The following is a 14386-nucleotide window of genomic DNA, read 5'->3' as shown; positions in this document are numbered from 1 at the left end:
TACTGAGGATGTAGATATTTTTGTACCGGTTTCCTCCTAGATCTTCACAGGGTCCTTTGCTGTTGTTCTGGGATTGATTTACACTTTTCGCACAAAAGTACATTCATCTCTAGGATACAGAATGTGTCTCCTTCCTGAGCGGTATATCGGCTGCATGGTCCCATGGTGTTTATACTTGCGTACTATTGTTTGTACAGATGAACATGGTACCTTCAGGCGTTTGGAAAAGTTCTACAAATGTTTTTCTGAGGTCTTGGCTGATTTTCTTTTGATTTTCCCATGATGTCAAGCAAAGAGGCACTGAGTTTGAAAGGTAGGCCTTGAAATACATCAACAGGTACACCTCCAATTGACTCAAATGATGTCAATTAGCCTATGAGAAGCTTCTAAAGCCATGACATAATTTTCTGGAAATTCCCAAGCTGTTTAACCTTTCTAGCGCAGGTGGAACCCCTCGACAACATTCCGCTAAAAAGGTGGCGTGCAAAATTCTAAAATATTTTTTAGAAGTATGTAACTTTCACACATTAACAAGTCCAATACAGCAAATGAAAGACCAACATCTTGTTAATCTACCCATCGTGTCCGATTTCAAAAATGCTTTACAGCTAAAGCACAACATATGATTATGTTAGGTCATAGCCAAGTCGAAAAAACACAGCCAAAGATTGGAGTCACAAAAAGCAGAAATATAGATCAAATTAATCACTAATCACTAACACTCATAGGACATCATGTTACACAATACATGTATGCTTTGTTCGATAATGTGCATATTTATATCCAAAAACCTCAGTTTACATTGGCGCATTACGTGCAGTAATGTTTTGATTCCAAAACATCCAGTGATTTTGCAGAAATACTCATAATAAACATTGATATTGAACATTGTTATACACAGAATTAAAGATAGACTTCTCCTGAATGCAACCGCTGTGTCAGATTTCAAAAGAACTTTACGGAAAAAGCATAATCTGAGAACGGCGCTCAGAACCCAAAACAGCCAGAGGAATATCCGCCATTTTGGAATAAACAAAGTTAGAAACAACACCATAAATATTCACTTACCTTTGATGATCTTCATCAGAAGGCACTCCCAGGAATCCCAGTTCGACAATAAATTACTGATTTGTTCCATAAAGTTCCATCATTTGTGTCCAAATAGCCACTTGTTGTTAGCGTGTTCAGCCCAGTAATTCATCTTCATGAGGCGCAGGCTCTTCATCCAGACAAAAACTCAAAAAGTTCCATTACAGTCCTTTAGAATCATGTCAAACGATGTATGGAATCATTCTTTAGGATGTTTTTAACATAAAACATCAATAATGTTCCAACCGGAGAATTCCTTTGTCTTCAGAAAAGCACTGTAACGAGAGATAATGCATCATGAGACCAAGGCTCTCTGCCAGACCACTGACTCAAAGAGGTCTCATGAGCCCCTCCTTTATATTAGAATCCTCAAACCAGTTTCTAAAGATGGTTGACATCTAGTGGAAGCCGTAGGAAGTGCAACCTCATCCATATCTCAATGTGTATTCGGTAGGCCAAACTTTGAAAAACTACAAACCTCAGATGTCCCATTTCCTGGTTGGATTTTTCTCAGGTTTTCGCCTGCCATACGAGTTCTGTTATACTCACAGACATCATTCAAACAGTTTTAGAAACTCCAGAGTGTTTTGTATCCAATACTAATAATAATATGCAAATATTAACATCTGGGACAGAGTAGGAGGCAGTTCACTCTGGGCACGCTATTCATCCAAGAGTGAAAATGCTGCCCCCTATCCCAAAAAGGTTAAAGGCACAGTCAACTTAGTGTATGTAAACTTCTGACACACTGGCATTGTCATATAGTGAATTATAAGTGAAATAATCTGTCTGTAAACAGTTGTTGGACAATTTACTTGTCATGCACAAAGTAGATGTCCTAACCGACTTGCGCCAAAACTGTAGTTTGTTAACAAGAAATTTGTGGAGTGGTTGAAAAACGAGTTTTAATGACTCCAACCTAAGTGTATGTAAACTTATATATAAAATATATAAGCAACTTCCTCTCACTGTCAACTGTGTTTTTTTCTCCAGCAAACTTAACATATGTAAATATTTGTATGAACATAACAAGATTCAACAACTGAGACATGAACTGAACAAGTTCCATAGACATGTGACTAACAGAAATTGAATAATGTTTCCCTGAACAAAGGAGGGATCTAAATAAAAAGTAACAGTCAGTATCTGGTGTGGCCACCAGCTGCATTAAGTACTGCAATGCATCTCCTCCTCATGGACTGCACCAGATTTGCCAGTTCTTGCTTTGAGATGTTACCCCACTCTTCCACCAAGGCACCTGCAAGTTCCCGGACATTTCTGGGGGGAATGGCCCTAGCCCTCACCCTCCGATTCAAAAGGTCCCAGACGTCCTCAATGGGATTGAGATCCTGGCTCATCGCTGGCCATGGCAGAACACTGACATTCCTGTCTTGCAGGAAATCATGCACAGAACGAGCAGTATGGCTGGTGGCATTTTCATACTGGAAGGTAATGTCAGGATGAGCCTGCAGGTACCACATGAGGGAGGAGGATGTCTTCCCTGTAACTCACAGTGTTGAGATAGGCTGCAATGACAACAAGCTCAGTCTGATGATGCTGTGACACACCACCCCAGACCATGATGGCCCCTCCATCTCCAAATCGATCCTGCTCCAGAGTACAGGCCTCGATGTAACGCTCATTCCTTCGACGATAAACGCAAATCCGACCATCACCTCTGGTGAGACAAAACCGCGACTCGTCAGTGAAGAGCACTTTTTGCCAGTCCTGTCTGGTCCAGCGAGGGTGGGTTTGTTCCCATAGGCCACGTTGTTGCCGGTGATGTCTGGTGAGGATCTGCCTTACAACAGGCCTACAAGCCCTCGGTCCAGCCTCTCTCAGCCTATTGCTTACAGTCTGAGCACTGATGGAGGGAATGTGCGTTCCTTGTTTAACTCAGGCAGTTGTTGTTGCCATCCTGTACCTGTCCCGCAGGTGTGATGTTCGGATGTACCGATCCTGTGCATGTGTTGTTACACGTGGTCTGTCACTGCGAGGATGATCAGCTGTCCGTCCTGTCTCCCTGTAGCGCTGTCTTAGGCGTCTCACAGTATGGACATTGCAATTTATTACCCTGGCCACATCTGCAGTCCTCATGCCTCCTTGCAGCATGCCTAAGGCACGTTCACACAGATGCAGGGACCCTGGGCATCTTTATTTTGGTGTATTTCAGAGTCAGTAGAAAGGCCTCTTTAGTGTCTTAAGTTTTCATAACTTTGACCTTAATAGTCTACCTACCGTCTGTACGCTGTCAGTGTCTTAACGACCGTTCCACAGGTGCATGTTCATTAATTGTTAATGGTTCATTGAACAAGCATGGGAAACAGTGTTTAACCCTTTACAATGAAGATCTGTGAAGTAATTTGGATTTTTATGAATTATCTTTGAAAGACAGGGTCCTGAAAAGGGGACTGAGTTTATATATATATAAAGGACCAATCACACATCACGGCAAGAGAGACAGCACAACACTACATAAAGTGAGACCTAAGACAACAACATAGCAAGGCAGCAACACTTGACAACACAGCATGGTAGCAACACAAAGTCATAACAACATGGTAGCAACACAACATGGTAGCAGCACAAAACATGGTACAAACATTATTGGGCACAAAGGGCAAGAAGGTAAAGACAACAATACATCACGCAAATCAACCACAATTGTCCAGTCGCTGCAGCGAACTGAAAAGATGAGCGACCCAGGGATGTGTGTGCTTTGGGGACCTTTAACAGAATGTGACTGGCAAAACGGGTGTTGTATGTGGAGGATGACGGCTGCAGTAGATATCTCAGATAGGGAAGAGGGAGGCCTAAGAGGGTTTTATAAATATGCATCAACCAGTGGGTCTTGTGACGGGTATACAAAGATGACCAGTTTACAGAGGGGTATAGAGTGCAGTGATGTGTCCTATAAGAAGCATTGGTGGCAAATCTGATGGCCGAATGGTAAAGAACATCTAGCTGCTCGAGAGCACCCTTACCTGTCGATCTAATAATTATGTCTCTGTAATCTAGCAAGGGTAGGATGGTCATCTGTCATCTGAATCAGGGTTAGTTTGGCAGCTGGGGTGAATGAGGAGTGATTACGATAGAGGAAACCAAGTCTAGATTTAACTTTAGCCTGCAGTTTGATATGTACTGAGACAGTGTACCATCTAGCCATACTCCCAAGTACAGGTACAGGTGACTACCTCAATCTCTAAACCATCAGAGGTTGTAATCACACCTGTGGGGAGAGGTGCATTCTTCTTACCAAACCACATGACCTTTGTTTTGGAGGTGTTCAGAACAAGGTTAAGGAGAGAGAAAGCTTGTTGGGCACTAAGAAAGCTTTGTTGTAGAGCATTTAACACAAAATCCAGGGAGGGGCCAGCTGATTATAAGACTGTATCATCTGCATATAAATGGATGAGAGAGCTTCCTACTGCCTGAGCTATGTTTTTTTATTAAGGTATTAACCCTTCCACCCCCCCACCCTCTGGAGGACAAATATCTTTCTTTTTTAACAGCTTTTCTGCTACATATACATACATTTTACGTATACATTTTATATAAAGCAATCACATAACAATAATATATTACCAAACATAAGCTCTTTAATCCCACCCGTTAGTCACTCTCAGCCCATCACACCTATCACCACAGACCACCCTCGTTAGGTTTCCATGTGCCATGTATTTTTCAATTGTGCTGTGATGTTTTACATACATTTGAACCTTTCTAATTGTATAGTATCCACAGATTGTGAGATAAAGATTAATCTTTCCTACAAGTATTATATTATTTATTCACTGACAATGGCTTTCCAAATCGCTCAACACTTCTATTTGTAAGGTTAATTTTAAGTGTATGTTGTGATTTTTTTTTTTACCATTCCTGAACCTGAGCCTGCGCTATGTTGTTGATGTAAATTGAGAAGAGCGTGGGGCCTAGGATCGAGCCTTGGGGTACTCCCTTGGTGACAGGCAGTGGCTGAGACAGCAGATATTCTGACTTCATACACTGCACTCTTTTGAGAGAGGTACTTAGCAAACCAGGCCAAAGACCCCTTAGACACGAATACTCCTTAGCCAGCCCATAAGAATGGAATGGTCTACCGTATCAAAAGCTTTGGCCAAGTCAATAAAAATAGCAGCACAACATTGAATCAAGGGCAACGGGCAAATAACAAATATTCCGTGTAGCCATTTGATTAGCTGTTCAGGAGTCTTATGGCTTGGGGGTAGATGCTGTTTAGAAGTCTCTTGGACCTAGACTTGGTGCTTTGGTACTGCTTGCCATGCGGTAGCAGAGAGAACAGTCAATTACTAGGGTGGCTGGAGTCTTTGACCATTTTTAGGGCCTTCTTCTGACATCACCTGGTACAGAGGTCCTGGATGGCAGGAAGCTTGGCCCTGGTGATGTACTGGGCTGTACGCACCACCCTCTGTAGTGCCTTGCGGTCGGAGGCCGAGCAGTTGCCATGCCAGGCAGTGATGCAACTCATCAGGATGCTCTTGATGGTGCAGCTGTAAAACCTTATGAGGATCTGAGGACCCATGCCAATCTTATCAGTCTCCTGAGCGGGGATAAGTTTTGTCGTGCCCTCTTCACGATCGTCTTGGTGTGCTTGGACCGTGTTAGTTTGTTGGTGATGTGGACGTCAAGGAACTTGAAGCTCTCAACCTGCTCCACTACAGCCCTGTCAATGAGAATGAGGGCGTGCTCGGTCCTCCTTTTCCTGTAGTCCACAATCATCTCCTTTGTCTTGATCACATTGAGGGAGAGGTTTTTGTCTTGGCACCACACGGACCTCCCTATAGGCTGTCTCATCGTTTTCGGTGATCAGGCCTACCACTGTTGTGTCATCAGCAAACTTAATGATGATGTTGGAGTTGTCCCTGACCGTGCAGTCATGAGTGAACAGGGAGTACAGGAGGGGACTGAGCACACACCCCTGAGGGGCTCCTGTGTTGAGCATCAGCATGGCTGATGTGTTGTTACCTACCCTTACCAGCTGGGGGCGGCCTGTCAGGAAGTCCAGGATCCAGCTGTAGAAGGAGGTGTTTAGTCCCAGGATCCTAAGCTTAGTGCTGAGCTTTGAGGGCACTATGGGGTTGAACACTGAGCTGTATTTAATGAATAGCATTTTCACATAGATGTACCCTTTTTCCAGGTGGGAAATGGCAGTGTGGGGTGCAATAGAGATTGCATCATCTGTGGATCTGTTGGTGTGGTATGCAAATTGGAGTGGGTCTAGAGTTTCTGGGATAACACATCCATAACCTGAGCGTTAACCAGATTGCATACCAGAGAGAATACTATAGACATCAAGAAAGCCAGTCAGTTGATTATTGACAAGTTTTTCCAACACTTTTCCAACATAAACATGGCAAAATAGAAATAGGCCTATAACTGTTAGGATCAGCTTGATCTCCCCATTTAAATAAAGGACAACAGTGGCTGCCTTCCAAGCAATGGGAACCTCCCCAGAAAGGAGAGATCGGCTTGACGATTATAGGGGCAGCAACCTTAAAGAAGAAAGGGTCTAACCATCTGACCCAGATGTTTTTTTGGGGTCAAGTTTCAGGATCTCCTTTAGCACCTCGGACTCAGTGACCGCCTGCAGGGAGACACTTTGTTGCGAGGCAGAGGAAAAAGAGGGAGAAACGTCGGGGCTAGTCACATTAGAAGGGGTGGGAGATGAGGGAATGTTTGACGGGCAAGGAGGCATGGCTGAGTCAAATAGGAATCCAGACTTAATGAAGTGGTGATTAAAGAGCTCAGCCATGTGTTGCTTGTCAGTAACAACCACATTAACTTTACGGTACATGGGCAGCTGTGAGGGGGGTTTATTCCCCAGGTCAACTTTGGCCTTCCTGCTAGCCTGAGTACACTTATTTCTCATTTGCCTGGACGAGAGCCAGTCAACCTGAGTATGCATATGCCAAGCTTTTCGCCACAGCCCTCTTAATATGCTGTTTCTTTTACTGATTGGTCATGTATTGATTAAACAGTCCAAAGATCTCAAACATGTATCTGATGGTAATGTCCTCTGTCCTATGCAGCCATCGAGTCTAGCAGCAGACCCCACAGTGAGTCTATGAGCTACCCGCCCCAGCACATCCCTGAAGAGAACAGGTCCTTCCTAGAGAGAAGCTTCTGCTGTCGCTTCCGCTGTCTCCTAGACAACTCCTCCGGCTTCCTGGTAGGACAGCATGAAAATAAATAGATATGACTAATATATGAAATATAATCCATAGATCCATATATTACATAAATACATTATCCATTTAATCCATAAATGACATGGACATTATCCATAATCTACTCTCCCAAAATCTATTCAAATTATTCATTGCATACAACACTCTCTCTCCTCTAGGCGTTGAACTTCCAGGGACGTCTGAAGTATGTTCGAGGCCAGGGAAGGCTGGGGGATGACGGGGCCTCGGTCCCCGCTCAGCTGGCCCTGTTTGCCATCGCCACACCCATGCAGACCCCAGCTGTCATGGAGATCAGGACCAAGACACTCATTTTCCAGACCAAACACAGACTCGACTTCGCCCCCATAGGCATAGATACTAGGTACCATTATGACAGGGAAACTCTGAATGTACTCCTTCATCACATCTCATAGCACCACTGGGAACACAATACCCTCCCAGGGTCTTATAAAGAGGGAACTTGAGAGGACAAATGTTTGTTCCCTGAGAGGTGTGTGTGTGTGTGTGTGTGTGTGTGTGTGTGTGTGTGTGTGTGTGTGTGTGTGTGTGTGTGTGTGTGTGTGTGTGTGTGTGTGTGTGTGCACACACATCTGTCTGTGTGTCTGTTCTTCCCCCTTCAGAGGTAAAGTGGTGCTGGGTTACTCTGAGACAGAGTTGGTCACTCCAGGCTCAGGTTACCAGTTCATCCATGCTGCTGACATGATGTACTGCGCAGACAACCACATCAAAAGTGAGTTACACTATAGTTACTCATTACACACACATCTGAGTCTTATCTTATTAAAGGTTTGATCTGGTATTTCGCAAGCAAACATTTACTATGATGCAGACTCTGACTCCCTCTCTCTCTCTTGCTCTCTCTCTCTCTCCTCTATCTCTCTGTAGTGATAAAGACAGGAGAGACTGGTTTCACCATCTTCAGGCTGCTGACTAAGCCAGGTGTGTGGGTGTGGGTTCAGGCCAACGCCAGGGTCGTCTTCAAGGCAGGGAGACCCGACTTCATCATCGCTCGACAGAAAGCCCTAACGTGAGTCCACTGTTGATATTACGATTTACTCTCCCCAACAGTTATAGTTGTATCATTCCATGGTATTTATATACGCTTATATACAGTATGTTTTAGTGACCTTTGTCACCTTTCTACAGAAACGAAGAGGGTGAGGAGCACCTGCGTCAGCGGAGAATGCAACTTCCCTTCAACTTTGCCACTGGGGAGGCTCTGCTGTATGAGTCCTGTCCCTCTGTGAATACTGCCATTATGCCTACAGGACCACCCATCCCCCCTGGCCTCACTCCCCCAGGTTCCTGCCCTGAGGACAAGCCCCTGGACCCTGCGTCTCTCCTGGGGTCTCTACTCAGTCAGGGCCGCTCTGTTTATACTCAGCCCCAGGACGCTAACCCTAACCTGGACCTCCAGGTCTTTTCCCCCAACCTAGACACAGCCTTCCCCCAGGACCAGGACCCAGGCCTGCAGAGAGCCTTCCTGGATAGCCACGCTCTGCTGAGTGTCCCTGGGGAGCTCCAGGTCTTTTCCCCCAACCTAGACACAGCCTTCCCCCAGGACCAGGACCCAGGCCTGGAGAGAGCCTTCCTGGATAGCCACGCTCTGCTGAGTGTCCCTGGGGAGCTCCAGGGGCCCCAGAGGCCCAGCAGGGGAGAGCCCACAGCGCAGGCCATGATGGACTCTCTGGGGGAGATCCTGGAGGAGATGGGGGCGGGGGGCTTGGAGGGGCTGGAGGTGGAGGAGACAGAGCTGAGGGAGTGGGAGAGCACCCTCCTCAGGATCAACATGGAACAGCAGGATGTGACGGGGGAGCTGGATGATATCTTAGCCAATGATGTGTTCTCCTACGTGGAGGAGGCTCTGATGAGAGAGTGTGATGATGGATGTGTGATGGGCAGCTTGGGACAGGGCACTGAGCCAATCAACAGACTTTCTGCTCACATCACTGCCAATCAAAACATACTACGTGGGTTCCCTCACTCCCAGAGTTCCATATTGCCAGGCAACCAGGGGTTCAATGGCGGGAACGGCTCCCACAGTGAGAACCAATGGCAGTTGTCTGGTCCACACATGACCTCTAACCTCAACAGCTTTGGAGAGCAGAGGTTGCTAGGAAATGGAGTTGTTGGTGGTGTGGAGCATGGGCTGGGTTGTAGTCCGGGGACTGTGAGACAGCCACGGAGGACTGTAAACACAAACACACTACCCAGAGCTGCTCAGACTGTTGCAAGGCAATGGACTCAAGGAAGCTGTGCGGCTCTTCATGGCAACCAAATGGTCCCACAACCTTCTCATACTATCAACCAACCAGAGTCCTGGATACCCTCCATCCAAAATATAAATGGTAATAACCACACCTCTCTCCCTGTCCCTCTCCCAAACTTTAACAACTATCTCCCAGAGGCCTTTGACCAAACCATGCAGCCCAGCTGGGAGTTATACCACTCTGAGACTGGAGATGCAAACAGGCAGTTCTCAGGGCAGCCCTATCCAGGTCTGTCATATCAGGACCCAAGGCGGATACCACAGGGTTTTCCTGCAAAGCCAGTAAACAGACATTGTCACACACACCCCAAACACAGCACACACATACCGTCCAATAACGCACCCAGAACTCAAACACTCACACACACCACACACACACCCTCAGGCAGCTGTATGTTTGACAAGACGACTCCAAATGTCTCCAACCCCTCCAGCCCCCTTACAACTGCCCCAAGCAGATCACACGGTCTCATACCTGCCCCCACTTACTACAATGAACCCAGACCCTCTCCCACTCTTTCCAATGACTGTAAAACCAGCTCTTCAACCCAGGCCCCCAAAGTATTTATGACTTACCCTCAAGCATCCATAATCTCAAGATCTACCAAATCTTATCCCCTAGCCTCCATCCCCACCCCCATCCCCGCCCTATCCAGAGGGGCTCAGATGGATAAGGACACAGGAGCTATCCCTGCCTGGTCTGGGGCTCCGTACCTGGGCATGAAGCAGCTCCCAGGCCCCTTTCCCAGCCCCAAGCAGGTTCCCCAGAGCACCAGGGGAAATGGCAGCTGTAGTGATCCCAGTGAAGGAAGCTTGATGCTGGGTCAGAGGGGGTTGGAAGAAAGCCTCCTTCCTGGAGGTCCGACGCCAGGATTTCCTCCTGAGAGAACGGATCTGTAGAGTCATCTTTATTCTACTGGAATGGACAAACACGGGTGAGACAGTGCCGAACTTCATCTCACTACTGTTTTAACAAGATTCTGGGGGCCTCCCATCCTCACAAGTTTAGATACTGGAATGTGACCTAAAATGACCCTCCAATGTGATCGGTCTTTAACTCATCTGTCCTTCCATAGGTCCCTACCAGTCCTAATGGTGATGCGGATCCTTTTCTCTTCACTGGCAACATCTTCTAGATTCTCTAGGACTAAGAGGAACCTACAAGTAACCATCTCCACAATGGAACCACAACATCTTTCGGAATCTAGGACCTACCTTGGAACCACCAACATCTTCTGGAAGAATACAACTGTACAAAAACCAGCACCTCTATCGAAGACTGTTCCTTGGAGCTGGATAATATTCTATATTATATTTAATTTCCTTGTCTGGTTGAAGGGTGCTGCTTTCCAGCCATGGACAGCCACCGGTTTAATGTTCAGACTAGGGCTGTTACGGTGACCGTATTACTGCCACACCGGCAGTCACTAGTCATGACCGCAATCAATTTCCATGTGACCGTTTAGTCACGCTAACTAGGCTTCTCCCAGCTCTGATTCTGCTGATGGTCATAACTGCTTGGCACTCAGCACTTTATTGTCCCTCTAATCACTCTGGCATCAATGCAAATGTAATTGAATATCAAAAACACTTCATGAGAGCCCATAAGCTATGGAATTGCATGAGAAAACAGAGTGATGGCCTCTATTAAAAAGAGGAGGATCCCATCAGCTTTCTATTTTTCAACTTTCCTAATATTAAGCACATTGCTTCGCTTTACAACAGGAGTATAGCCTACCTGGCAGGCATGAAAATGAACCACGTAAAATCATCTTCCATTTGCTATTTAAGTGCGTAGATGACATGTATTTGTTTCCCCTGCCCCTTGTTCGAAACAGGTGCATGATCATGGTCCATTCTAAATCCAAACTAATTTCACACATATATTATTTAGTATATGTAAAGACAATATCAAATTAAGAATAGTCTGAATATTAGCCTTTCACTTGTGAATGATGTATTATCACTTGTGAATGATGCCCAGCATGTGTAGTAAGGCAAGAAACAGCACATTCCTTTTTTGTTGTTGACTTTTTCAAATCCTAGTCAAACACCTCATGTAGCCTATAGCCCATAGACTTATATATGTTGAAAGGGTTTGTATCACAAGTAAAGTTGCCAAATAACTTCTTAAAATGAAGAACATTAATCCACTTTACAACTGGTGTAGAGCATACATGGAATACATAGGCGGCACATGATTTTCAAGTTTGGGGAAGATAATTTTCCCCATAAAATGCACTTTTATAATAAAGCATTACATGCTGTTGAGAAGCCTTTGTTGAGAAGCATTTGAAGTCACTTTTTAGAATGGTGTTTTCCTGTCAATTGATTGCATTTTGGAGCATTCATGCTTACAGCGTACTTCCGTGTGTGCATTGCTGTGCTTATAATGTGAAGAAATAGCCTAATAGTTTATCAACATTTTAAGCTAAACTTTCTGATCTGTTGCATTAGCCTCATTGCTTTTAAAATGTTTTATTCATTTGGGATCTAGTGCATCCCACAACTGTTCCAGACTATGTTTTGAATATTTCTTTCTCACACAGAATAGAATAGGTCTACTTCTGTACTATGGGGGATAGTAGATTGACATAGGCTAGTGCTTTTGCTGTTGGTTAGGACGACTCCTCTTGTTTGCTGATGAAAAGTCAATGTGGACAGTTCTTCTAACATCTTCAAAATGGGCCTGGGAATTTAATGAGAAGGAAGAACTCCGTTGCGTCCTCAATATGTCTTCACTTGTAGCCTACTTCAGAGCTGAGATGCCTGTGAGAAGGACCCGATCACCTTGACGGGCATTGCCTAATAAGAATTGATAATATCTGAGAGAGCCATGTGATTGAGAGATGCTTCGGAGAGCGGCGATTTGCAGCCGGGAGAAGGGAATTATAGTTATTATATTCAGGCCAAGGGCAAAAGGCATGAATATTGTTAGAGGGCATTACGGCCACCCAAAAGAGGGTGCCGCCGGGAAATTCTAGGCCTGGTGAGAATATTATCAAGTGCATGTCAAATTGTGAATGAAGGGGCCTCCCGGGTGGTCTAAGACACTGCAGTGCAGTGCTAGCTGTGCCACTAGAGATTCCGGGTTCGAGTCCAGGCTCTGTCGCAGCCGGCTGCGACCGGGAGACCCATGGAGCGGCGAACGCAGGCCCTCGACCTTCGCCTCTCCCGAGTCCATACGGGAGTTGCAATGAGGAGACAAGACTGTAACTGCCAATTGGATACCATGAAATTGGGAATAATTTTTTATTTTATTTTTTACAAAAATAAAAAAAACATCAAATGTTTCATACAACTTTTTTCAAATCATCATTAGTCACATCATGTAACCTTAGAATGTATGAAAATCTAAACATACAGTCCAGCGTTTGTATCACAACTAAAGTTACATAACTCTAAATGAAGCATATAGGGGGACCAGTTTCTTTGTTAACCCCTCAACACAGAATAGCCACGTGTGCACTCCCTCAGAAATTGCTTGGTGAAAATATCCTTTCTATTTTATTTAGTTATGTTCAATTGTATTCTTCATACTATAAAATAATTCCAAGGAATTCAAAGTAAATCTTGTCAGCTAAATGATCTAGTGTAGCCCACAGCCATATGGCATAGCCAGATCAGGACCTAACATAAGGACAACTCAGAGTATGCTATTCTGTTCTTCTGAAATAGACTACATTTTTTTCATATCATGTTTCTTTAGACCTGTCTAAAATAAATAATGGATTTATTGTGAAGGTGTAGGCTATCTTACATTAATTTATTATACTTTTTAAAAATGTAGTTCCAAAATTCTGCATAAGTGGCTTGTAGACTATGTGTGGAAGCCAGGAGATGTTAAGTATGTTTATGTTAATTAACGGTAAATTACCGTGAGTCCGCCAGTTATTTGCTTGACAATCACCGGCTGACAAAATGTCATGACCGCCACAGCCCTAGTTCAGACTGTGTGTTAGTGGCATAGTGGCTGCAGCTGAGGGTCCATTCAGATGGACAGAAGATGTGTTTACGTATATGAAATGTCATCATTGATACAAAGGACTTCACTCTCCCCACCACATAACAATGTGAATTTATCAACACAACATCTGTTTGAGCAGGATCTGTTTATGTTTTCAAAGTCATTTTCTCTCCCACTCTATAGCCTGGCCATTCTGTCAGCTCAACTTGAGTTTCTTGTGCACTTCTCATCATGTTTTCTTTTTTGTCTGTTTCCATTCCAAGAAACAAGAAGGCTGAACCTCTAAGCTTTAAAGACAGACAGGAGGTAATGTTTTTTGGAAGTTGCAAAGGCTTTTAAAAAATGTTTTAAACCCAAATACAGCAGTTTGAGTATGATTGAGTGTCCATGTTGATACGATAAGCTTCAAAAGGAGTGCATTGTGTTCATGCTTCATCATGTTTGTTTGTTTTTAACTTGTTTCAAAGACATGTTATTGTGTTGATATTATTGTTTCTGTTCAAGCTTTAGCTGACGAGCCTGTAGCCCTAAGAAACATCAGCATTACCAGGGAAACAGCCTGCCTGCTTTTTGTGCCTTGGCCATAGACTGTTTGTCCCAATATGTTAGAGATCACATATAGCACTTAATTGGTCAACCATTGACTTTATTACATTATGATTGCTTTACCTGTGTAACTATTTAAAATTACCCAACAAATCATGCTTAACGTGTCATTGACTTATACGATAAGTATGTATAACATTAAATGTGTAACATATTGTATTTGAATATTTGAGGTTATGAATGGTTGGACAGGTTTCTAGCTATTCACTAAGTAAACAATTTGTACATTTGGTGATCATTTTGAGA

General features: G+C 44.3%; 1 protein-coding gene across 3 annotated transcripts in view; it reads left to right on the top strand.

The window, feature by feature from the left end:
• The window catches only part of LOC118372726 (uncharacterized), a 49791-nt gene extending 35421 nt beyond the window's left edge, over positions 1 to 14370 (top strand). For all 3 annotated transcript variants that reach the window (XM_052458303.1, XM_035758709.2, XM_052458304.1), the window contains 6 exons: positions 7140 to 7279; positions 7457 to 7659; positions 7919 to 8028; positions 8184 to 8325; positions 8445 to 10502; positions 10644 to 14370. In XM_052458303.1, the coding sequence (XP_052314263.1) occupies positions 7140 to 7279; positions 7457 to 7659; positions 7919 to 8028; positions 8184 to 8325; positions 8445 to 10467 (2618 nt within the window). In that variant the 3' untranslated portion in view covers positions 10468 to 10502; positions 10644 to 14370. The remainder of the gene's footprint in view (positions 1 to 7139; positions 7280 to 7456; positions 7660 to 7918; positions 8029 to 8183; positions 8326 to 8444; positions 10503 to 10643) is intronic.
• Positions 14371 to 14386: the final 16 nt, after the last annotated feature.

Source organism: Oncorhynchus keta, chromosome 12, assembly GCF_023373465.1.
Source record: "Oncorhynchus keta strain PuntledgeMale-10-30-2019 chromosome 12, Oket_V2, whole genome shotgun sequence".
In the NCBI taxonomy this organism is placed as follows: Eukaryota; Metazoa; Chordata; class Actinopteri; order Salmoniformes; family Salmonidae; genus Oncorhynchus; species Oncorhynchus keta.
This window is presented reverse-complemented; position numbering and strand designations above follow the sequence as displayed.